The following is a 24,678-nucleotide window of genomic DNA, read 5'->3' as shown; positions in this document are numbered from 1 at the left end:
GGTGGACGCCTGCGCTGGACGGCAGTCTGTGCAGAGGCTAAAGGCCTCCGTCGCCTCACTGGGTTTGACTTCTCTTACCGATGAATTTCAGGATGACTTCTAGGCTGGGAAGGGTACAACACACCCAGTTAAGAGGGAGACAGAGCTGGAAGCAGGTGGTGATAGCAGAGAAACAGATCGTTTAAAATGATTAGGCTTCAGGGCCAGACAAATCTGACTCCAAGACACAGACCTCCCTGAAAAGCTAGAGGATGCTTCAGAGGTACCAGAACTCTGCAGAGGGCGGAGGCTGACCCCACTTTCATGACAGAAGGCAAACACTGGCCTGACGCTGATCCAGGCCACAACTTTTGGTGGGACCAGCAAAAAAAAAAGCCATCTGCCGGCGCGTTTTCAAATCAGATGCTCCAGGAGCCAGTGCAGGCTGGCTGTGGACACGACCCACCGTGAGAGTCTCCAGTTTCTGGCGGTGACGGGGATGCTGGGCTGAGGAACACAGGCTCCTCGAGAGTGCGTCCCTGTGGCAACTTCCCACCCAGGATCCTGCGGCTCTGGCTGGACCACAGCCCGCCGGCTCCCCGGGGCCGCCCGCAGGATTCCCTGCTGTGCCCTGGGTCTGTCTGTCTGTGCAGGACCAAAGGGAAGGCGCATAGCGTTCGTGGGGTGGGCCACCGGCGTCAAGGGTGGAGGTGACGGACGGGTTGCTCCCAGACAGAGGCACAGGTCGGTGGCGGAGCACAGAGCTTCCGGGCCTCGGTCTGTCTGCCCCTCCTCAGGACCACCACGCACCCGAGGAAGCAGGCGGGCAGACATCACAGAGCCTGTCCAGATGACAGCCCTGCTGGACCTTCCACTGCAGTGTGCCTGCGTGCACCCGGGCAAACGCAGACCACATACTTTGGCTCAGACGTTACTCTCACTGAGAGCAACATGGGGAACAGGTCCAGCACAGAGACCTGTGGGTTCTGGGTGATTTCCCTTGACAAGAATACGAGATGCCTGCTAGGACGGCGTTCGTGCACCTTTAGGGATCAAAATGAAACTGTTCCTGGTGCCCAGGTCAGGGGCCGCGTGCCCACCCCCTTCCCTGATGGAGCTGCAGGGCCCCCTCTCGGCCCGGCCCCATCGGCACGGCCGGGTGCAGTCTGGGTTTCAGAGAGCCATGGACACGCTCTTCTGTGTCCACGGTCTGCATGCCCCGAGCCCAAGAAACGGGAAAGCACGTGGGCGTTTCAGGCCAGGAGGAGGAGGACACAGGAGGTCGTGGCCGCGCTCCGAAACCTGCTGCCTGGCAGGGCGGTCCAGCGATGCCCAGCACTGCCGAGGGCGGCGGAGCTGTCACAGCGCCTGCTCACACAGCCAGGAGCTCCGGGTCCCCAGAGGGGTCCCCGGAGGAACAGGCGGCCCTGTGTCACGAGGCTACAAGCTGGGGAGGGGGGAACCAGAGTGGAGTGACGGTCTGGAAGCCAAGTCCTCGCCCTCCAAAGCCAGGGTGCCAAGTCTCTGAGAGGGAAGATGCCCGGCTCTGAGCAGACTGCTCCGCGGAGGGCTGGTCAAGCCGGAGAGGGGGCGAGATGCCAGCAGGACCGGCTGCTCTGCCCGCCCCTGGGCCCTGAGCCCCCCAGGCACTCTAGCCAAGGGTCCCGGGGAGACTCGATCTTCAGAGATTCCAGGGGTCCCCACAAAGCAGGGGGTGTGCATGCTTGTGAATGTCACCACTTCAAGCATGAGACGCGCCCCCGCCGGGCAGAGTCACAGCATCCGTGAGATGCGCTCGGCCCCCGCGGCTGGAGCGCGGGCACGCGTACGCAACAGGGGCCAGAACCCCGCCCGCCGGGGGGAGGACGGAGGCTGCCCACCCAATCCGGAAAGGCAATCTCGACACCAACACGCTGGCACCCAGGATTCTCTCCTCCCCCAGGGAGAAGGCTCCTGTGCCTGGCCTGATGGCGGCTCAGAGCTGCTCTTCTGGGCAAGGAGAGGCCTGGGGCTCCGGCCCAAGTGAATTACGTCCCCCCACAAATCAGTTTCCCCAGTTCCGCACGGCCGGTGGATCCCGGCACGCCCAGGGAAGCATGGAGGCGGTGAGCTCAATGAGAATTCCCACCTTAAATGAGCACCTATCACCCAGAGCTGAGGCCAGGACCGGAGGCAAAGGGCTCAGGGCCGTGGGGTCAGTGAAGCCCCATCGGGTGTTGGGCAGCTTGGGCATCATCTCTGCTTCAGAATTGGCGCTGTCTTCCCACAAAGGGAGAGGCTGGCACTGCCAGGCTCTCAGAAGTCGAGAGGCCTGGGCAGGGGCATGAGCCTTCTCTGGGAGCAGACAAACTCTCCGGGAGGACCCAAGGGGCTGCGGAGCTCGAGGCCAGAAATCTGACCCCAAGGCAAAGGCCCAGCAGGGGCCCGGGGAAGGGAAGGAAGAGGGTGGGCTGGGAGGGGGACAGGGGCCTGGCACACACACACGTTTCCACAGCCCCCCTGCTGACTCCCTCCACACCTGGTCAGGGTCAGCTCACTGGCAGTGCTGACCCACCAAAAACAAAGCTATTTTTGCAACGCGGATATTGTTACATCTCATAAAAGCGGCTGCCAGAGGAAAACATTTTTATGGGCTGTGGTCGCACAGATGTTCCACAAGGTGGTTCCAGCCGAGTCTGAAGTCAGAGCCCAGCTTGCCCACCCCCGCCCGGTACCCCCGGCTCCCCTCTGCGGCCGGGAGACGCGGAGGACAGGGGCCTGTTTAGAAAGCAGGCTGTTTTCCTCAAAAGGGAAAACGTGAGCAGAGTGCCGAGCAGCGCTTCTCCGGGGCCCTGTGGGAAGCCAGCCTGGCAGGCGGCTCCCGTTCTGCAGCCCCGGGGCCAGGCCTCAGCCTGGAAAGGCCTCCATCTCCTTGCTGCTGCCGGGCTCGGGGTGAGCCAACACCCGCCCCGGCCCCCGAGTGGCGCCGGGCTCCACGGCTACACAGTTCCCAGGATTCGCCTCAGGCCGGCTCCAGGTCAGCCTGGGGCTGGAGACCAGGGCCTGGCACGCTGGCAAGCGGAAGATAGTGGTTGGACAGCCTCGCAGCAGAGCTTCCGTCCACCCAGTTCAGGAAAAATTTAATAGAGCCTAGCCTGCATGGCACATGGTACCAGCAGCAACAGCTACTATTGTATTTACCAGGCAGAACCTGTGCCTCAAGGCGGCTTTTATTTCTGCTCTAACAGTTTCCAAAGGGGCGTTATGGGCTCACTGGTAAAAATGCTGAACTTCAGAGAAGGGAAGTGGTTTGTCCAGGTCACACAGCTGGAAGGAGAATGGGCTGGATTGGGACGACAGCCTGGATGATTCCAAAACCTGTTTTCTTCCAGGAGACTTCTCCATTTGCTCAACCTCATCCATGCTCCTTACAGGAAAAATCAAGGCCAGACCGCAATGCAGGGCTCAGACATTCCAAGCGGCTCCGTCCCTGCCCTGCCTGCCTCCCTGTCCCTGCCCTCCCTCAGATCTCCACTCCACTCCTGCCCGACCTTCCTGGTGGGGCACGGCACAGGGCGGCAGCCTCATGCTGGCTCGCCCCCTGGACCAGGCCGGGGCCATTCCACCCCAGGACACCCGACCTGCACGGGGGCGCCCCCAGAACCCACACCGTGAAGCCTCTCTACCCCGAACCTGGGAGCCTCAGAGAACAGGGACCAGCTGCAGCTGGGCCTCCCCCAGGAGAAGGCCCTCCCTGAACCACCCCCGGCCTGGTGCGGACCCGGCCTCCCCACATCTGCAAGGGAGGCCACGGGCCTCTGCCAGGCCCGAGCGCCCAGCAAGGGTTGAAGCGGGTTTCCCGGCCTCGACCCATAGGCAGGGGCACCGACTGGAGCCTCACTGCGTGCAGACGCCGCGCGGGGAGCAAGGGACTGGCCTCACCTCCCCGCCCCACGAGACATTCCACCTTTGTTGTTAAATATTTAGAATCTGAGAAAAAAAAAAAAATCAAACACACATCTGCAGGGCCTGGCCCATGGGTTTCCTTCCAGAGACCCGTGGTCCCGCCTTTTCCCACGTCCCGCTGACACACAGCAGTGACCTCGCGGTGCGGCATCCTCGGGCGTGCTGGTGCGCAGCCGGCGGCCTTCCCGCGGGGGCCCGGGGGCCAGCGTCTGCCCTCGCCCCGACAAGGTCGGGCTGTGAGAGCCCCTGTGAAGACCACCCCCACTTGCTTCCCACGGCCCCACGGCTGCAGGGACTTGCCAAAACATCGTGTCCGCTCTGTCTTCCAGGGATGTGTGGCCCTAAGGGACGCCCTTCGGTGAGGAGGAAACAAAGGCGGGGCTGAGGTGGCGGGGGCAGGTGCTGTCTGAGCATCCCCGCTGCTGGTGGGTCAGCCAGGCGGGCATGCTCACCGAGAGGGAAAGACAGTCAGCGCAAGCAGCTCCTACTGTCCACACCGAGCAAGGAGGGAACGGAGGCAAAGCCCGAGGAGCCAAGGAAAGGGGCCCTCGGGGACCGGGGGGGTGGGGCAGCAAATGCCGCCAAGCCCGAGCCAGGGCCAGGCACCAGGAGACTTAGACCCTCATCTCCCAGCAAAGGGGCCCGGGCTCGATCCCCAGTCAGGGACCCAGACTCCATGTGCCACAGCTGCAGACCGCGCATCCACTGCTAAGACCTGGCCCGGCCTGCCACTCAAGACAGGCGAGGGAAGCGGGAACGCTGGGGAGCCTGGGGTCAGCCCAGGAAGGGGTGGCTGTGGCGTGGCCAGGATGTGCTGGCGGCCCTCGAACCGGCTGGCGGCTCCTGACCCCTGGGGCCAGGGTGGCGGGGGCTCAGCACCGAGGCCCCGGGAAGACGGGGCCCTCCCTCCGCACACCCAGCGTCAGCAGCTGCAGCCTCACAGAGGTACTCATGCCAGGGAAGAGCCCTCTGACCCCAGGGCACACACCTTGTGGGGGTCACCCCAAGATCCTCCTTGTATTTCCGGCCGTGACGCCCCTTCACTGACCCGCTGGCCACAGGCCAGACGCCCTGGCCCCTGGCCACCCCTCTCCTGGGCGGGTCTAACGGCCCCCTCCTGCCAACCCGGCCTCCACTCCATGCAGAGAGCCACCTTTTGAAGATACACATCTGATCGGCCGACTGCTTAAAAATCTTAAAGGCCTCCTCACTGCTTCTGGCGGTGAAGCTGTCTCCTGTGGTCAGCCTGGTTCCTACAAGAGACACCCAAAGGGCAGCACGGCTGAGCACGGCCCAGGGAGGCCTGGCCCCTCCAGGGGCCTCTGCAGGTGCGGCCCACTCACCCACGGCCGCTGCCCCCCGAGTCCCTGGGTGCCCACGGGGCAGCGTCCTGTCTACACTGAGCCAACTGCTCAACGCCCGAGTGTGCAAGTGCTCACTGAGCATCTCATGAGTACCAGGCGCGGGGACAGGCTAAGACCAAAAGATGTGCGTGGCAGCACGCAGCCTTTTCCCGTTTTCCTAAGGGGCAAATCTGGGCTCACGTCCCAGCTCTGCCCGCCACTTCATTAAGTCACCACGGGGCAAACTACTGAAGAGCCGGAACCCCAGTCTCCTCACCTGCTAAGTGATGCTATGCTGTCCACAACCTGACCCGTGGAGACAGCCCACGCCACCCCAGTGTCCACCCTATTGCTGATCCGCTCGGCTTTCCTGGAACCCCCTGGCTTCCCGTCCAAGAGAACCAGAGGCGTTTCCCCCAAGGTTCACCTGGGACAAACAGCTAAACCCACAACTCTCATTTCCCCGTTTGCGCAGAAACTACGCATCATTAACTTAGATTTCATCTGTCACCCTTGCGGCCTCCCGGGCCCGCCTCCTGCAGTTACTTACATTGGAAACCAGCCCCGGCTTTAACGTGCCTCGGATGAGTTATGTGACGGGCCGCGAGGATGATGACAGAAGCCTGAGTTTCCTCATTAGAGCCGAGAGCACAAGGCAATCCACACAGGCCCGCAGCCCGGCCCGGCGCGCTGAGGACAGCCTCTCATCGGGCCGGCGTTTGGCTTGGCAGCAGGCGCCGTGCACGGCAAGCCGGAACCAGGCCCTGGCCGTGGGCTGACAGCTCTGATTTAAACTATTAGGAAGGCTGGGGATTAAATATTTGTCCAGGTCACTGTAAACTGGGTGGAATTATAAACAGTTCAGAGCGGTAAGTGATGCAGGAAGCCGTCTCCGGATACGGATTTAGGATTTTCCAGCACTCCTCGGGTGGCAGGGTGGGGGGAGCCAGCTGCCTGGGGGTTCCATTGCCCCGCCTCATCAGTGCCTCCTGGAAAACAAGGGTCTGTTTCCTTGGGGAAGGATGGGCTCTGCCCAGCAAGCACTTGCCTTGGTTCTGGGAGGGGTTGGAGACAGCCCTGCCCTGAGGCCAGAGAAGGGGACCCCTGAGACCCCCTGTGGCTCCAGGCAGGTTCTCTGTGGGTGCCTGAGGCTCCGACCCCCAGTGCAGGCACAGGCCTTGCACCGCTTCTGTTCAAGAGCATGGAGACGCTCCTGCGACTGCAACGCAAGCACAGGTAAGTTGCCAAGGCGAAGAGCTGACTCGCGGAAAAGACGCTGACGCTGGGGGGACTGGAGGCAGAGGGAGAAGGGACGGCCCAGGGTGAGACGGCTGGATGGCGTCGCCACCTCGATGGATGCGAGTCTGAGTGAGCTCCGGGAGTTGGTGATGGACAGGGAAGCCTGGCGTGCTGCACTTTACGGGGTCGCAGAGTCGGACACGACTGAGCGACTGAACTGAACTGGAGGTCAAGAGTGAGGGGACATATGTATACCTGTGGCTGATTCACGGTGAGGCGTGGGAGAAGCCTGGAGAAGGAACTGGCAGCCCGCTCCAGAATTCTTGCCTGGAGGGTCCCATGGACAGAAGAGCCTGGCGGGCTACAGTTCAAGGGGTTGTAAACCGTCGGACACGACTGAGCAACTAACACAGAAACGCACGGAAGAAACCACTGCAATGTTGTTAGGTAATTACCCTCTAATTTAAAGTACACTCAATAAGTTAAAAAAACAAAAGTTACTAAGGGATGTTCCTGGCGGCACAGAGCACAAGGATCCACCTGCCGGTGTAGGGTGCACAGGCTCTATCCCTGGCCCGGGACGGTTCCACACGCCTCTGAGCTACTAAGCCCACGGGCTGAAATGACTGGAGCCGGGGTGCCCAGAACGCGGGCTCTACAGCGAGAGGGGCCAGCGCATGGGATGCCTGTGCGCCCAAGAGCAGGCGATCCAGCCCGCTGCAGCTAGAAAAAGCTCGCGCGCAACGATGAAGCCCCCAGAACCAACCAGGTTCCCAGCTGACGACTTCCGCCACGTTAAAAGACATTCAATGGCTATCAAAAGCATAATTATTCTACTGAAAAAAAGAAAAATCTTGATTTTAAAAGGGATCCTCACGGAGTTCCAGGCTGAAGACGTGAACAGATGTTCTCAGGGCCGCTGCAGGGCTGCCAGCCCGGCTTCCCCGAGGCCTGCGTGTCCTCTCCTGTTACACAGAGGCACCACCGGCCCGGGGCAAAGGCCTCCCCAAGGGATGGCCTGTTACGAGTCCTAAACGCGGACTCTTGAGCAAGGGTCTTGAACTTGCTTAGAAGCTTAAGGCAGCACATGAAGTAGGAACTGAAGGCTGCTCTAGGGGAGGGGGCACCTCGTGGTCCAAGCTCCCGGTTCACCTGACACACGCTTGGAAGGGACGTCTTGGAGACGAGCTGCTCATGATAACCTGAGCCAAAGACAGGCGAGAGAAAGGCTCACAGCAGCTGTGATACTGTGACTCGTAAGGAACACGCACTTGGTCATTCGGACTACCCAAACCCATTCCTCATGTGCCTCTGGCCTTCATCCATGGCTCCTGGCTCACAGGTCCCGAAACCCCTGGAGTTTCCTGAGTGAGAGTAGCAATGGCAGCATCTTTTACGATATTCGGGCGCGTCTGCGGTTCCTGACATCAATCACTTCGCGGACATAGAGGGGAAACAAGTGCCCTGTCACTCACAACAAGCTCTTTCCACCACGACTGGGTTTCTGTGAACACGGTGAGTTTTGGAAACCACTTCAGGATGGGGCCTGGTCACCAGGGGCACCAATCACAAATGGAGGGGTGGGACTTTAGTCCCTCTCCTGGTTTCCAGGCAGTCGGGGGAGAAGGGCTGGAGGTCAAATCAATCACCCGTGAGTTAATCACGCCTTTGTCAGGGAGTCTCTGTGTGTGTGTGAGCTGCTCAGTCGTATCAGACTCTTTGTGACGCCATGGACTGCAGCCCTCAGGCTCCTCTGTCCGTGGAAGTCTCCTGGCAAGAATACTGGCGTGGATTGTCATTTCCTTCTCTAGGATCTTCCCGACCCAGGGATCAAACCCTGGTCTCCCGCATTGCAGGCAGATTCTTTACCGTCTGAGTCACCAGGGAAGCCCAAGGAAGTCTCCGTGAAACCCCACAAAAGATGGGAATCAGAGAGCTTCCAGGCTGAGAAACCAACTGACTTCCAGGTGCCACCATGCAGGGCCCCAAAACTCCATCAGGACAGCAGGCCTTGCTTCAGACCTCACCGTGTGGATCTCTTCATCTGGCTGTTGATCTGAAATGTTTAAGAGTCTGCTGCAATAAACCTGCAGGCTAATCAGTAAACGGGTTTTTCTGGGTTCGGTGAGCAGCTCTAATAAATTAATGGACCCCAAGGAAGGGTCGTGGGAACCTCTGATGTGTAGCCAGTAGCTCAGAAGCGCAGGTGTGTCTCGGGGGGGCGGGCAGGCTGCCGTTTGGGACTGAGCCCAGGATGCGCAGCCTGGCACTGTCTCCAGGTAGAGTGATGTGCAGGACACTCTCCTGGGGTCGCACAATGGTTGTTGGTGGCATGGGGCGTCACCCCCACCCCTGCCAAGATGGCACTGGGTGTGGAACCCAGAAAAGTAGCGTCTGTCAAATGTTAATGGGCACGTAAATTACTTGGAGACTTTTATGAAATGGGGGTCTCAATTTGGTAGGTCAGGGCGGGGCCCTCGCTCTCTGGATCTGTGACCAGCTCTGCGGTCCACGGCGCTGATGCAGGGCCCTCCTACACTGGACTGCGGGCAGAAAGGTGCCACCGAGCTGCAGAGGACGAGCCTCTGGGCGAGCCTGCCTGCCCCGCCAGGCTTGCAGGGCCACAGCGACAGGGAACAGAGCAGAGCAAGGCTTCTCGCAACATCCAAGGAGCCTGAGGTGCAGGGACGCGCTGAGTCCTGAGGATGAGGAGGGTGAGGCCAAGCCTGCAGCCACCTGGTCCCAGCACGGCCGGGAGCCGGCTGGGAAACGGCAGGCGGCATTCAGCCACAGGTAGCTCAAACAGCATCTGTGTGGAAATGTGAAGTCTGCTTAGGTGGTGAATGAGAACCGAACCAGCTCACCCTAAAGACCAGCGCCCCACAACTTCCTCTACGGAAGTCTCTGACAGCCATCCCAGAGAGCTCTGAGCTTGGCTGCGAATGACTACGAAGACAGACTCATTCATCTGAGTTAATGTGTGGGAACAAAGCCGGAAGGAACAACGAACCCAGGGATGATGGGAACCGAGACACAACCTATCTGTCATGGGCAGAAGGGACAGAGTCCAGAACGCGGGTCCACAGGGAAAACCTTGTTTCAAGCAAGATCAACCACACAGAAACAGAACGGGAAATCCCTGGACCGTCAATAGTTCACGGGAAAGAGGCGGGAGCAGGGGCGCCAGCCCAGCCAACCGCACGCCTGCGGGGCGCCCGCCAAGCAGGAGGGGACCCACCCTGGAGAGCAGGTTCTCTCCTGATGCCACTTCCTGCAGAGGCTGACATGAAGGAAGTGGGCTACCCCCAGGGCCGCGCGCCCCGGGGTGCCACCAAGGAGGGCGGCACAGGGTGTCCTGTCGGGTTGGGAGATGCCCTCTGAACTCCTCTAACGTGCAGACGCTGTGCCTCACACAGGCTGTGGACTGCTTTAGCCAGACACGCTCGTTTTTTTTCAGAATGAGATGAACAGACACTCTGAGGTCTGGAGAGTGCCCTGCTTGGGCTTGGAGTGGACGATGCTGCTGACTGTCATTCCCTTGTGACCCCGTGTCCCTGGGGCACTGCTGCGGGTGGGGGGGCCGGAGCGGAGCAGAGAGGAGATGTGACCACGAGGCAGCTGCGGGGGGAGGCTGGTAACTGGTTCGGAGACTGAAGCAGGCTCTCCTCCTCCTTCTGAAGCCCTGCAGCTTCCAGCTCAGCAGCTTCTCTCCTTCTGGGGACTCTGACGGCCACCCCCCAGAGGCCTGGTGCTCAGACCGCCTGGCCGCCAGCACTGCTCACGCTGCCCACACCGACCCCCCGCAAAACTATGAAAAGCTGCCCGGTTTCACTTCAGGAAACTGACTCCCCCTGTTCGTCTAACTCCACCCATGGGTAGTCACGTGACCCCGGCCCCTGGAAGTGATTCTGTTCTGGACAAGCAGCCCGAGCCAGCAGGGAGACGCTCTCCCCCAGGATGGCCAGAGGCCGCCAGGCGCCCCCATGCAGAGATTCGGGGTCCCGCCCACATCACGTGTGTCTTAGACCCCGCTGGGCTGGACGACGACGGGACTGCACAAGTACGTGAGCTGACTTGTTCCCGTTTTTGCTTAAGCTGGTTTTTACTTCTGCCACCTGCGGGCAGAAGTCACAATTAAGAAATGAATCCATTCGAAAATGTAACCATCAGCATGTCCCAAATATCACAGGAGCATCTTACCACAAATACCTTGACCCAAGGGGAAAAAAATCTCCCGTGACTGAGTCTCAGCAATCACCCACAGGCCTGCGGGGGGACCCCATTAGTCACAGAGGCCGCCCCTGGACCCTGTGGGGGCGGCTGCCCACGCATCTCCACACACAGCCAGCGCTGGGGCTGGCCCGGGCACTGCCCACTCACTCTACCTGTCTGGTAAGGCTGCCTCCGAGGTTCATGGTGCCAGAGCCGGATTTGTTGGTTTGCAGCCACAGCATCACCGTGGAGGTCAGCTTGTAGTGGGCGGTGCGACCACTGGACTTCTCCTGCAGGACGAGACAGAGATCAGAACCTCGCGTGTGGCCCTGAGCTGAGCCCCAAGGGGCCCCTGAATTCAGGTCATTAGAGCCTTCCCTTCCTAAGGCCTCACCGTGATGTGACCTTCTAAAGACCCCAAACGGCTTTTAAATTTAGGGCTGAATCTGCAATCGTGTACCCCAGTCCCCCTGGGATCTTTTTCATCCGCGACGACTGCACTCCCGCCTTGCCTCTGTCCACGTGGCCGTAGGCACTTGCAGGAAGCAGCAGGTTCACACATCACAGCACCCCCTCTTCACTCAGCACCCCCAGGGCAGCCGCGGGGGAGCCTCACCTGCACTTCCACCACGTGGATGGAGTCCCAGCAGCCCTTGATCTTCTTTGAGCCATCCCCAGCCTTCTTTATGAGGATCACTCCAGCAAAACCATGATCCAGGTCCCAGAGGTAGACAGATGAGACACCACCTTCAAAATACCTGCAGGAAACAGGCCCACATCTTGTTAAATGTTAAGCCCATCAAACTGCAGATTACCGCCCCAGGTCCCAGAGGGGGCGCGTTGGCCCAGAGTCGTCTGGACGTCCGTCTGGGTTTACAGGCCCTCCCTATGGGGGCGCCACGGGTGGTTCACGGCTGGGTCCTGCGCGTCTGCTGGGCAGGGGAGAGGGTGCTGCGCCCTCTGGGGCCGGGGAGCGGGTCACAGAAGGAGCACAGAGCGAGGAGTCCTGAGCTGACTGAGCTGGAGCTGCCCCCGACACTAGCTCTGCGGCCTCTGCCCAGCTGGCTCAACGCCACCAGGCTTCACATCACTCTCAGAGGAAGGGTCCACTAACGTGCGTGACATCTAACAGACACTCAACAGGGCTCACTACTACCGAGTCATCGTTACAGTGTGATATTCCTATCTTTGGGGATGGTTACTTTACAGGTAAAAAAGAAGAGGGGGGAAAAAAAATACCCACAGCAACATCAGCCCAGACTCCTCCCGCTGAGAGCAGATAGGGCTCTCCTCCCCTCCGTGATGCTCCAGGGCCTGCACACCCCTGGGGTCTATGGGTCTTTCAGAGCACCGGCTGCGACAATGAGGCTGGAACTCAGCCTCCTCTGCAGGTCTGCGGCAATACTGAATCAGAGCTCCTGCTGCTGCTGCTGCTGCTGAGTCGCTTCAGTCGTGCGACCCCAGAGACGGCAGCCTACCAGGCTCCCTCGTCCCTGGGATCCTCCAGGCAAGAACACTGGAGTGGGTTGCCACTGCCTTCTCCAATGCATGAAAGTGAAAAGTGAAAGTGAAGTCGCTCAGTCGTGTCCGACTCTTAGCGACCCCATGGACTGCAGCCCACCAGGCTCCTCCATCCATGGGATTTTCCAGGCAAGAGTACTGGAGTGGGGCGCCACTGCCTTCTCCGATCAGAGCTCCTAATTCAGCTCAAATGCAAGAGGCTAAGAAAAGGCCAAAAGAGCCAAGAAAATCAGGAGAGGATCCCAAGTCCAAGGGCACAAGGCAGCGGCTGTGCATGCAGGTCTGAGGGACGCGGGAAGCAGAGGCTGCGTGCAGCGCCTCCCAACTAAGACCCGGGAAGAGCTCAGCTCTGGCGGCTCACGCATCCTCTCCTGGGAAGTCTGTGGCCTCTCTGACCCCAATTAACCCTGTGTGGATGGTGTGGCAGGCACATTCCAGGTCCCTCCAGCAGGGCCTGGGCCACGCACGGCCTCAGACGCAACAGCAGGGCAGGCGCCGAAACACGTGGGCGGGGCGTCAGGCGGACGGGGGTCCCCATCCCGGCCCGCCAGTCAGCAGCTGCGCCGTGTGCCCACCCGCCCAACGACGACTCACCCACAGCCACAGCCTCGGTCTCCTTACGACACAAGGACACTGTCTACTCTACAGGACTGTTCAGAGATAAGAACAATATGCGAGGACTTCCCCGGTGGTCCTGTGGGTGAGAACCCACCTGCCAACACAGGAGACACGGGTTCAATGCCTGGTCCAGGAAGATGACCTGGCTCCTCCCACGAGCCGCAGGGGAACTAAGCCCAAGCACCCCAACTACCAAGCCCACGGGCCCCGGGGCCGGAGCAGCCACTGCAGTGAGAAGCAGCACACCAGCTAGAAGCCTCCGCGCGCTGCAGCTAGAGAGAGCCCGGGGCATCCTCGAGCTGCAGCTAGAGAGAGCCCGGGGCATCTGCGCGCTGCAGCTAGAGAGAGCCCGGGGCATCCGCGCTGCAGCTAGAGAGAGCCCGGGGCAGCAACAAGACCCAGCACGGCCAAAACAGACGCTTAACAGGAGGAGGCCGAAGACCGCCTCAGCAACAAGTAAGGAAAGCAAGCATCTCTGTGAATCATGCCTCGATGACGGTGCTACGTGACGGCAATACAAATGGTAAATACATGTGATGGGTGTGCAAGAACTCTGTACTCTTGCCTGGATAACTTTGCTATAAATCTGAAACTCTTTCAGACTAAACGTTGTTGCACAGAGGCCCCAGCGTGTGATCCACGCCAGGGTGAAACCAGGAGACCCGCAGACGGAAGAGGCAGGCGCCCCGTGCTGCTGAGCTGCAGGCCCCCGCCCCACCGCTTGGGCCCAGCGCAGCCCCCTGGGCTGGGTGCCCGCGGCTCCCCAGAGCCCGCCCTGCCAGGACCCCCAGGCAGGCACTCCCATGCTGCAGGCCCTGGGGTGGCCCGGTCCCCCCGCTCAGGCCCAGCGCGGCCCCCTGGGCTGGGCGCCTGCAGCTCCCCAGAGCTCACCCTGCCAGGGCCCCTCAGGCAGGCTGCCCCTGCCACTCATCCTGTGCTACCCACGCATCTAACTGTCAGCTTAGACTCATGGCTTCGTGTCCCCTGGCGAGCCGACCGCGAGGAGGGGACTGACGGCAGGAGGACATTTGGGGTGCCGGCCCCCGGGCTGAATGTCAGTTCGAAGACCGAGGCTGGGGCGGACTCCGGCTCCAGGCCAGGGCGGCAGTGCAGGGAAAGCGCGGGAGAAGGGAGAGAGCTGCTTGGGGGGCCCAGTGACCTCCAGGAAACCGGCCGGCGCTGGGCACTCGGGGACCCCTCTCAGGATGGCTCTCTCCCTTGTTCTAGGTCTCTCTCTGAACCCAGAGAGGGTAAGGCTTCTGGCTCAGAGCCCGAGATGCCTCCTCCGCCCACAGGGCCACCTGGATCTGGCCCGGCCTGCAGTGGGCTGGGTGCACACAGGGCCCCCCTGGATTGCCCGGCCCTCATGCAGGCGGGCAGAAGGCACGTCTTTCCAGGGCCCTGCCCGCTCGCTCTCCTGGGTTTTACCCCCTCCCCCCCACCGCATCCACCAGGAAGCAGAGCAGCGCCATTGGGCAGGAGTGGGCAGCCCACAGCAGACCTGCCGACACCTGTCCTGGCGGGACAGGCGGCTGGCTTCCAACGCACGGTTTCCCTTCTTGTCTGCATGTTGGGAGAGCAGCCCCACATCAAAGGGGAAAAAAAGGACACCTTTTAAAATGTGGCTTTTCCGGCACATAGCCTCTGGCCTCACCTGCCCCCCAGACCAGAGAGCTGTTCTCCGTGCTGGGGCTCGGGGCAGGGCAGGGCAGGTCATGCTGGGAGGGAGCCGGCTGAGGGCCTGGCAGGTTGATAGCCCTCGCCCACATCACCCAGCGAGCGGTTCAGAAGCACCAGGCGGTCTGTGGTCAAGCCCTCAGTCCCCTCCCTGGGATCCCTGTTTTCTTCCAGCGGCGTCTGACACGGAAGGCGGAACCGGCCGCTCCTACTCCCAGCTCCCCCTGGGGGCGGCGTCTCCCTGGCGTCTCCACTGCCCCGTGGGCCACCCTGGCCAGGGCCCTTTATGTTCACGACTTGGGGACACACGAGGGCAGGGCAAGCTCGAGTCTGGTCTCATGGGGGTTACTATTCTTTCCTCCAAATTAAAAAAAAATAATAATCGTTACAACACTGTTCTATGAAAGAGAAATTTAACATCTAGCCCCCAATACCATAAATCAACGTTTCCCATAAACCTCATTTTTCCAAACCCTGCTCCGGTCTACGTCCAGACGCTTGCTTGCATGTAACTGGAGGCACAGCAAGGGGACTGCGCTGGGCGTGGCTTTTCCCCACTCGGCCGGAGTCACGCGTACCTTCGGGGGCCACGTGACCGCCAGAACTGGTTTTAACAGCGGGGACGGTATTATGGTGGGTGGTGTCCGAATTTACAGTCCCTCTGACTTTTGACAAAGCAGTGATGGCAGCTGCACCCCAGGGGCCACAGTTCCTCGTGCACTCAAGCTCGGACTCGCATTCCACTCCGCCTAAAGGGACCTCCGGGGACGTGTGTGGCTGCAAGTCTCGACCTGACGCTCAAAGGCAGAAGGCGCAGGGATGAGGGAGCAGGCAGGGCTGGCTCAGCACCGCCCAGAACGCTGGCCGCTGGGGGAAGGTGCCTGCGGGGCACAGACAGCCCGCGCCCCGCGGTTTATGGCCCAGCTCTGAGCGCGAAGCATTAATTAAAGAAGGGACCTCAACAGGTTTTCGGAAACTCATTCCTACCTACCTTACTTTGATCATAATGACATGAAACGGGGGAGAAAAAAAATAATTTTTATGTGGTTCACATTTATGAGTTTTTACATAAAGGCTTTTGTGGGTATTTTAAGAATGTGCTAAAATGTTGTCTGAAACCACATAAAGCCATCTGAGGAGCCGCCCGCCAGAGCTAACAGCGCGCACATGGAAGCACTTTAACCGGCCTTTGTATATTTAATGAGTCAAATAGCATTAATATTGTTTAAATGCTAGCATGCCATTTCAACAAGGCGGCTCCGCCATCGCCAGGGACGTGAATGGGGTTCGCCTGGCGGTCTGTGCTCTGACCTGGCTCCGTTGGGGACACTGGGGACCCCGTCACAGGATCGCGGCCACAGCCCCGCTGAGCTGGGCTCGACAGAAATGGTCCCCAGTCAAGCAGGCCGCCTGGGGAGCATCGTTAAAACGTGGATGCCCCAAACTGAACCCCTTGGGCGTCTCTCAGGCCTTCAGGGAGAGAGGGCTGAAACCCACACACGTGGTAAGGCTCAGTCAGTCGGCGGGGACACAGTGAAGAAGCCGCCGTGGAAAGATGGGCCAGGAAACCCCGGGCCCTTCAGATCCCAGGATCATCAGGAGTAGGGGATGGGAGAGCAGCCCAGACGGGCCCAGTAACGAGAGGAAAACGCGGCTTTGCAGTCCGCTCGAGAGGGAGCGCCGTCAACCATGGGCTCCAGTCTTGGTGGCTTTTAAGACCGCCCCAGCCAAGATGGATGTTTCTTAAGGCAAACGTAGCCATGCAGAGCTCAGACAGCAGGGACTACGGTCAGGGGGCACTTGGGCTGGCTCTGTAAGTCCCACCGTCTGAAAATCACCATGCTGACTACAACCAGGTTTTATAAACCTCAAGAAGGCCGAGACCCCAGGAGCCGGGAGTCGTGGGCAAGCGCCCGGGTGGAGGGCCACTGACCTGCACAGCCAGTCGTGGTGGCTCGCCTGGGCGGGCGGCCTCCTTATCAGTGAGCCCCTGCACCCGGGTCAGTGGAGCGCCCCGGGCGGCCGTGACTCCGTTCTCCCCAGAGAGCCATTCCTCCCCCTGAAATGCCCTCCTCCACTGGGCCAGAGTCAGGGTCACACATACAGATTCTATGACCGGAAGTCTCCAACCTCGGGACTTCTGGGGAGGAGAAGAGAAAAGGGGAAAAACGTAATACTTCACTCTCAAAATGATCTACTTCACCAAAGAAAGGGATAAGAGACAACCACCTACTCCGGCTCCCTGGGCTTTACGGGGTGTTTGAGGCTGAGGTGTGCATGGAGACGGGGATGGAAACTCGGCTCAGCAATCTGGGCCGTGACCCGCCTTGGCCAACACGGGCCGCGCGTGTAACAGGAAAGGCAGCGCCGGACGGGCTTCGAGGCTGGCCTCCCTCCCCCCGTCAAATCGCCTCCTGGGAGCCGGGCTGGACTCAGCTCTAACGCAGAGGCCCCAGCAAGCGACGATCACACACCACGACCCGCACGCAAGAGCCACGGCCGGCACAGCTCTGCGGGCACAGGCCCTCCGCGGCTTCACTCCGACGTGCGGGCCTTCAGCCGGGAGCGGGCGAGGCTGTGGGTCTCTGGCAGGGCGATGGCCACCCTCTACCCCGGCAGGCGGAGGACGCGGGTCACCCCCAGACCCAGACTGGTCAGGGGCGGGGCCAGCACTAGGCCCCGCCCCCCGGCGCTGGGCCGCACGCTGCACAAGCAGGCCCCCTTACGGAAAGCCGGGAGGGACACGGGGGCGCGCGGGGTGCCCGTGTGGTGCGCGCATTCCTCAGAAACGCTGGCCCTGACGACGCTCCAGGATCTGGAGGCTGCGGGGGGGCTGGTGTGAGGGTGGCTCCGAGAGCCGTGGTGCAGCCTCCTAGCCCCTCGTCACGTGCACTGGCTCACACGCCTCCAGGGATGGTCGGTTCTGCCAGGGTTTTCAGAGCCCCTGCCTGCGGCCTCGGGACAGGTGTGTGGCAGAAACGCAGGCACAGCTGGGCGGACGGGCTCGGGCTCACGCTGCTGTGACGCCGGGCGCTCAGCAGGCACAGCTGGGCGGAGGCTGTGGCGCTCTACAGCCTCTTTACAAGGCTTGTGCTTCTGTCCAGGAAGAGGGATGACGAAGGCCTCGCCGGGAACAACGGCCCTTGGATCTGACCGCGCCCCCCGGGAGATGTGGACAGTCAAGGTCTTCCGGAGTTTCAGAGCCACTGCCCGAAGCCTGCCAGCTGTGTCACGGGGTTTGCGTACGTTATCTTAGAGTTAAGATCATGGACACCCAGGGAGAGAAAGGAACGCAGCCGGGTCACACAGCAGAGGAGGGGGAGCTGGCGGGGCCCCAGAGCAGTGCCCTGTTCCACTGGCCTGGGTTCAGCCTGTGACGATGGACTCAAGTAAGCTCACCACCCCCACGCAGATGTTTCAAGGTGGATGAGCAAAAAGCGCAGGGAGGAAGGGGTCTCCAGGAGTCAGGCGGCGCTGAGCACCCCACACAGGGAACTCTGGAAAGGAGGGCCTTCCACTTGCAGGGGGTGGCAGGGGCTGCTGGCTGAGCCTCTGTGAGCCCACCGCCCTGGGCACCTGCACAGAACTGCTTCCCAGGGAGCCCAGAAGGACCAGGGAGGTCCACCGCCAGTGGGAGCAGATCCTCGCTTCTCCCCAACACACGCAGCCACGAAGCCAGACGCGCGACCCTGGAGGCGGCGGTCCCTGACGCTGACCGGGATCTGTCTATAAGTGGAGCTGTTCTCTGCACGCTCCTGTTTTCCATATAACTTTCTTCCAGCAGATGACAATCAATGAGTGCCAAGGCACGCAGGCCCTGGGCACAGCCTCAGGACCAGGCAAAGGGGACCGACTGGCTGGGCTGTCACTGGGCTCCAGGCTGGGAGCAGTGGGCGGCCGTCTGGACCCCGCCTGCAGGGGCTCCGGGCACCTCCGCTGACGACCCCACCTCAGAAACTTACACACGAGAGCAGGGAGCACTCAGCTTCCCCCAGGGTGGACGGGCTTCCCCCCGCTTGCCTCCCACACAATCAGAGCAGTGCAGCCGAGGCGACCCTGACCTCCCTTAGCTGCTTCCTGCACCTCACCCCAGCCCAGGTCCGCAGGCAGGGCGGGTTCTGAACGACCCTCCAATGGACGCGTGGCTGAAGACACAAAGAACGTATGTGGAAACTCAAACACTAACTACGCTGCCAACGTGCTCAGAGCCAAAGGCGGCGCCCCCCGCTCTAGCCCTCTGTCCCCACAGGACAGGATTTGCAGCAGGGGCAGCCGTGACAGGGCCTCCACGCACAGAGAGGCCCTGCACCTCTGGGCAAAGCAGACGAATCCGAAGGGGCAGACGGCAAGGGTGAGGGCCAAGGCGGGCGGTCCAGGCCTCGCCTTCCCGAGAACTTTCCTGAACACTTCTGTGACCTCAGCTCACGCTGCTCACTGCTCCCACCCGTTTCCCACCTGGGTTCTCATTCTGGAGACCTGGGGAGCTTGGACCGGCCATCTCTGGGGGCGGGGAGGGGGGCGGACACAGGGCAACCTCAGGCCACAGGAGCCACACAGTCAGACCAGGAGGAGCCCAGGTCAGGGCCTGCCTCCCTAGCCTGCAGAGCCTTGGGGGACAGCAGAGGTCGTATAGTGAGCACTGTCCAATGCACTCCAGGACCCGCAGCCCCTTCCCTGGGTGCGGAGGACGACACCCCGGCCACGCCGCACAGGGGCCTCTGCAGCTCTCTCCACCCTCCGGCCCTGCGGCCTGCGCTCTCCCGCCTCACCTGCACGCCCCTTGGCTCAGAGAAGCCCGCCTGCTCCTCCTGGTCTGGGTACACAGCCTGGCCTGGCTACCCATGACCACCTGAGGCTCCATGATTCGCCAGGAGGACTCACTGGACTCAGAAGAGCCGTGCTCATGGGCCCGAGTCACTCCAGGGAAAGGAGACAGCAGAGGCCGTGGAGGAAACCAGGGGTGGGCTCCCAGCACCAAGCCGCGTGGAGTGCCCTCAGTTCCCAGTGACGGGCAGCGGAGCCCCCCAGAGTCTCAACACCCACGGCTCTTCCTGGTGAGCCCTCTGCCTTGTACACAGGCTCTGGGAGAGGGAGGCTGCAGCTCAGCACAAACCACGGTGTCTACGGGACAGTCTCCGCACCGTGACCATTCCTATCAGGGAGAACAGGAAGCTCCCAAGTCCAAGTTCCCAGAGGCCAGCCCAGGGCCACCCTGCGGGGAGCGTGGCCTCTGGTGTGTGATGCTGGGATGTCCCCTGCGACAGGGATGCTGCTCTGGGCCCCCACGGCCCGCTGTAGGCGTTCCCCCCTCCGCAGTGCCCGCTTTCTGGTCTTCCTTAGTGCTTCCCAAGCGAGTCCTTTATGCCTCAGTTCACTTCGTACCCTGGGGACCCCTCGCCCGCTGAGAGCACCGCAGGGTCTCAGGAAACATCGGAGGCTCGGCCACAAGGACTGCCTCCCGTCACTGCACAGGGCGACCACTGCAGCCCGCTGCTGAAGCAGACCTCCTTGTGGCCTCACTGAGTGCTGGCCGGGCCCCACCGGAGCCTGCAGCCTCCTGAGCGCGGCCCACTGTCCTGCGTCTGGGGAGGAGCACCGCCCCACGGCCACAACCACAAATACACCCGACCCAGGACGGCACACATGGGACTGCTGCCCAACAAGGACGGTTCCGTTACCCTCGAGTGGACACAGGGAGCCTTGGGAGGGGAACAGCACCCCCCACCAAGAAGGCCACGGCTCACTGAGAGACAAGGAGACAGAGGCTCAGCAAGCGGACCCCTGGCCCACCGTCAGCGAGCAAGGACACAACAGAGGACTGAGGCCTGGCCTCCTCCACAGCACAGCTCCTGCCCGCTCTGCAGCCTGACCCGGACACAGTCCTGGGGTCACAGCCAGCTCCTGGGAGGTACCTGGGCCCACCCACCCTGTTACCTGCTTCCCAGACTCCTGCTGGGCTTCCCCGGTGGCGCGAGTGCTAAAGAGCCCGCCCGCCATTGCAGGAGACACAAGAGACGCAGGTGTGACCCCGGGTCGGGAAGACCCCCTGGAGGAGGGCACAGCCACCCACCCCAGTGTTCTTGCCCGGAGAACCCCATGGACAGAGGAGCCTGGCGGGCTGCAGCCCCTGAGGCCACAGAGTCGGACGCGACTGAGTGAGCACAGGCACGCACACGCCTGCTACTCCCGCTCCATCGGCAAGCCTCCCGCTGCCACCTACGAGTCCCATCGGGACAGACACAAGCTCCTGGCCCAACGCTCACGTCCCAGGAAGAGGTGGCCCCTCGGGGCCCAGGGTGCGAGGTCTCAGTTTTGAGGACACAAGAAACCTGGGCAACTTCTTCCTTACACGCCCCTGGAAGTCCTGCACTTGCCAGCTGGTGTTGCTCAAGCACCATCTGACGGAGGCACGGGGGATGGAAGGGAGGCAGGAAGGAGCGGAAACAGCCACAACTGTAACGCGGGCCCCAGGGCAGGGAGAGGAGGCAGAGGACCGCGGCCGCTGCCGGGAGAGGCTCACGGGCCCCGCGCCTGCCACAGGGGCGCCAGCCTCGTTTCACTCTGTAAACTTCTTCCAGACAAGAGCGGCTGATTAGAAAGCCTAATTAAAGCACTTGAAGATTATCTCAGACCCAAAGCAAGGAAGAACACAAAGTGCCTTCCCGCCCCACGCCTCCGACCCCCCGACTCTGGCCTTCATTGAGCTTTGATTTCAATCAATTGCACACCCACTAAAATTAACTTATAAGGCCAATAAATTGCAACCGCATGTTCGAAGGTATTATCTGCTGTGAGCCAAGAGTCGAGGATCGCAGAGCGTGGGGCAAGCTGTCTGGCACAGATGGGAGCAATCATGTCTGAGAGAAAAGCAGTGCCAGGCCCCTGGTTAGAACATCTGGGCTCGGAAGAATCCGGGCTGACCGAGGGCCCAGTGTGGAAGCCAGAGCGGGGAAGGCTTCCTCTCTTCCCTGGGAACCTGGGAATGCAAAGCGCTGACCGTGGGGTGCGTGGCGGCCTGCTGGTGGCTCATACCGCAAACGAGATGCTTCTCTGGCAGCGGCAAGCGCCAACCTCTGCTAGGCCTCTCCCAGGGAGAAGGCTCGCTGGGCCGCCCCAGGCCTGGGCCTGAGAAAGCGGAGGCTCTGCCAGTAAAGCAGCACCCCTGTGAGCCAGCTGCCTCAGAGGTGGCCCTTCCCGCTCCAGCTCCCGGCGCCCAGGGGCTACTGGGGCTGGAGACCACCTCAGGGCGTGGCGGGGAAGACTGGGAGCCGCTGGGATGTTGGCGGCCAGGGTGGGAAGGCCTGGGAAGGGGAGTGATGACATTCCAGACGGGCGAGCAGGCCACGGCCTCCCCCGGCGCAAGCACTCCAGGGAAACCCGCCTGTCATCTCCTGAGGACTTTCAGCAGACGGACTGTTCCAATCTAGAATCAGAGCTGTGCAATCAACAGCTGCTTAACAGTTATTCTCCTGGGAAAGTTTCCCACCAGGATCCCTCTCTGTCACTAGTGATGGCAAAGCAGGAAAGCAGTAATTGTGGAAGGGATGGGAGGGAAAGAAGGCGCAGGGAGCCGGGAGGAACGGGGCTTCACGGGAACCAGGCAGGACCCCGGCTCAGCTCTCTGGGCCCCCAGGCACCTCGTGCCCGCTGTGGGAAAGCAGGCACGCTCCCAGCTGCTGGCACTTCTAAGCCACGCTGCAGAAACCCTGTGCTCGGGCAGGAGAGGGGGCACCCAGAGGTGCAAGCCGGGGGGCCTGCTCGTCAGTCTGGTCCCGGCCTGGCCTCTCACTCAGACTGTATCAATTCAACGTGCCGATGACTCATCCTAATCCCTACAGAGTCAGAACCTTGACGGCTGGGCGATCCAAGCCCGGAGCCTGAGCACAGAAGCCAAGGCCTTCCTCTGGGAAGACGGTGATGGAGCCTCCAGCCCCCATGGCAGAGAAACGCCTCTGGGGGCTGGTGAGCCCCCATCTCCAGGCAGGCAGGCCAGCCTGCTGCTGCCCGGGACACCTGGCCGGGCCGCAGCTCAGCTCCACCTCCACGCTCACCGCGGACTCCTTCCCCGCGTCTTGTTAGGAGAATGCCAGGAGGCAGAAGGCTGGGGGACCAGGGCCGGGAACCAGGAGCTGTCTTCACTCCCAGGCCCTCAGGTTCAGGCTGAAGACATAAGCCAGAGGAGGGCCCCGGGGCGCGGAATGGCAGGAAAGGGTACCTTTGGCCCATTTTTGCTTTTCTTTGGTTGACTCCCCCGCCCTCCGTGAGAGGAGCTCAGTGCGCCTGCCTGGTGTAGACGAGGCTCCTTCCTGCTGGGAGCCACTCAACGAGGAGCCCCTGGAGGCGCCTCTCGGCAGGAAGGGCTCCAAGCCCAAGGGCAGCGTCCCATCCCCTGGGGTCGGGGGCGGGGGAGGGGGGTTGGTCAAGAGGCCAGAGCACAAGGCAAACCCAGTCCTACTCCTGCGACCCACCAGGACCCCAGAATTCAGGAGCAGCAGGGGCTAAAGTCCGGGTGAGCACAGGGGAGGGCCCGCCTGCCGCAGTCCTCAGTCACCAGGGCACAGGCCTGGAGTCCGCCCCCGGAGTCACGGGCACCCACCTCTCCTGCGGAGGCCCTGCAATCACTTGCTTCCCTCTGGGTCTGCCCAAGGCTCTGGGCACCTGTCCACAAGCCCAGGACACGGGCCATCTCCTCAGCCTCTCAGGCAGCGGCTCAGCGACAGAGCCAGTGGACGCGAGGCAGTGTCACCCTTCTGCCTGAGCCCGTTTGCTGACGTGTAAGGAAGCAAGTGTTGGAGGAGACTCTTGAGAGTCCCTTGGACTGCAAGGAGATCCAACCAGGCCATCCTAAAGGAGATTAGTCCTGGGTGTTCACTGGAAGGACTGATGTTGAAGCTGAAACTCCAATACTTTGGGCGCCTTGTGTGAAGAGCTGACTCAATGGAAAAGACCTTGATGCTGAGAAAGATAGAAGGCAGGAGAAGGGGACGACAAGAGGATGAGATGGCTGGATGACATCGCCAACTCAATAGACATGAGTTTGGGTGGACTCCGGGAGTTGGTGATGGACAAGGAGGCCTGGCGTGCTGCGGTTCATGGGATCGCAAAGAGTCAGACACGACTGAGCGCCTGAACTGAACTGAAGCAAGCTAGGGGGAAGGCTCCATGGAGGAGCGCTGCGGCTCCCTTCACTGTGTGTGTTTGTGCACGCTCAGCTGTGTCCAGCTCTTTGCAGCCCCATGGACTGTAGCCTGCAAGGCTCCTCTGTCCATGGGATCCTCCAAGCAGGAATGCTGCAGGGGGTGCCATTTCCTCCTCCAGGGGGCCTTCCCGACCCGGGGACTGAAGACTGAAACCGCGTCTAGTCTACTGCGTCTCCTGCAGTGGCAGGTAGAGTGTTTCTCGAGAGCACCACGGCGGCAGCAGAGGAGGCTTCCCTGCTGCAGGGAGAGGCCTAGACGAGGGAGGGGCAGGAATAAAGGACAGGGTGAAAGGCGAGGCCCTGGCCCCAGGAAAGCTGCAGTGACCCCTGGCCTGCGCTGACCAAGGCAGGGCCGAGGCCTCCGAGCCCTGGGCTGATCTCCGTCTGCCCTAGAACCACAGCGGGCAGAGTTCAAGGTCACTGACCTCTGACGACCCACAGCGCACTTTGACAACAGGAAGTGGGCAAGATACTAGGGAGTTGGGGGAAGGAGGGGAAAGGAAGGAAAGAAAGAAAAAGGAAACTTGGATTCGTAATTATTAAATGAGAATGGGTTGGCTCAGCAACTGGGGAAATGGTCCTGACATGGGCCTCAGGAGAGGGCGTCCCTGCGCACTGACGACTCTGACCACCCAACGACAACTCCCACCACGGTCCCTCTGGGGGCCTGGGACTGCTGGGACGGGATGACCAGGCCGCCCCCACATACGAGGGAGTGAAAGGCCCCCCGCCCTCGCCTGTGGGTGCCGCCTGGAGGCCGCAGACTGTCCCCTCCCACCTAGAAGAGCACACTGATTCAGCTCGGGGCAGAACGGCATCCTCCGGGCCCGGACCCCAGCTCCACAGACCCTCCCAGTACCTCAGCGGTGGCTCTGGGCCCAGATTCCACCTCTCCAGACAGTCCCAGAAACTCAGGGCTGGCTTGTCCTGTGAGACGCCCCCTCC

General features: G+C 61.5%; 1 protein-coding gene across 4 annotated transcripts in view; it reads right to left on the bottom strand.

The window, feature by feature from the left end:
* The window catches only part of CAPZB (capping actin protein of muscle Z-line subunit beta), a 153,637-nt gene that overhangs the window by 6,128 nt on the left and 122,831 nt on the right, over positions 1–24,678 (bottom strand). For all 4 annotated transcript variants that reach the window (XM_027965602.3, XM_027965601.3, XM_042244747.2 and 1 more), the window contains exons 5-6: positions 11,335–11,476; positions 10,892–11,008 (exon numbers count right to left, since the gene is read on the bottom strand). In XM_027965602.3, coding sequence (XP_027821403.2) covers positions 10,892–11,008; positions 11,335–11,476 — 259 coding nt within the window. The remainder of the gene's footprint in view (positions 1–10,891; positions 11,009–11,334; positions 11,477–24,678) is intronic.

Source organism: Ovis aries, chromosome 2 (genome assembly GCF_016772045.2).
Source record: "Ovis aries strain OAR_USU_Benz2616 breed Rambouillet chromosome 2, ARS-UI_Ramb_v3.0, whole genome shotgun sequence".
Lineage (NCBI taxonomy): Eukaryota > Metazoa > Chordata > Mammalia > Artiodactyla > Bovidae > Ovis > Ovis aries.
The sequence above is the reverse complement of the archived record's forward strand: the minus strand, read 5'-3'. Positions and strand labels throughout refer to the sequence as shown.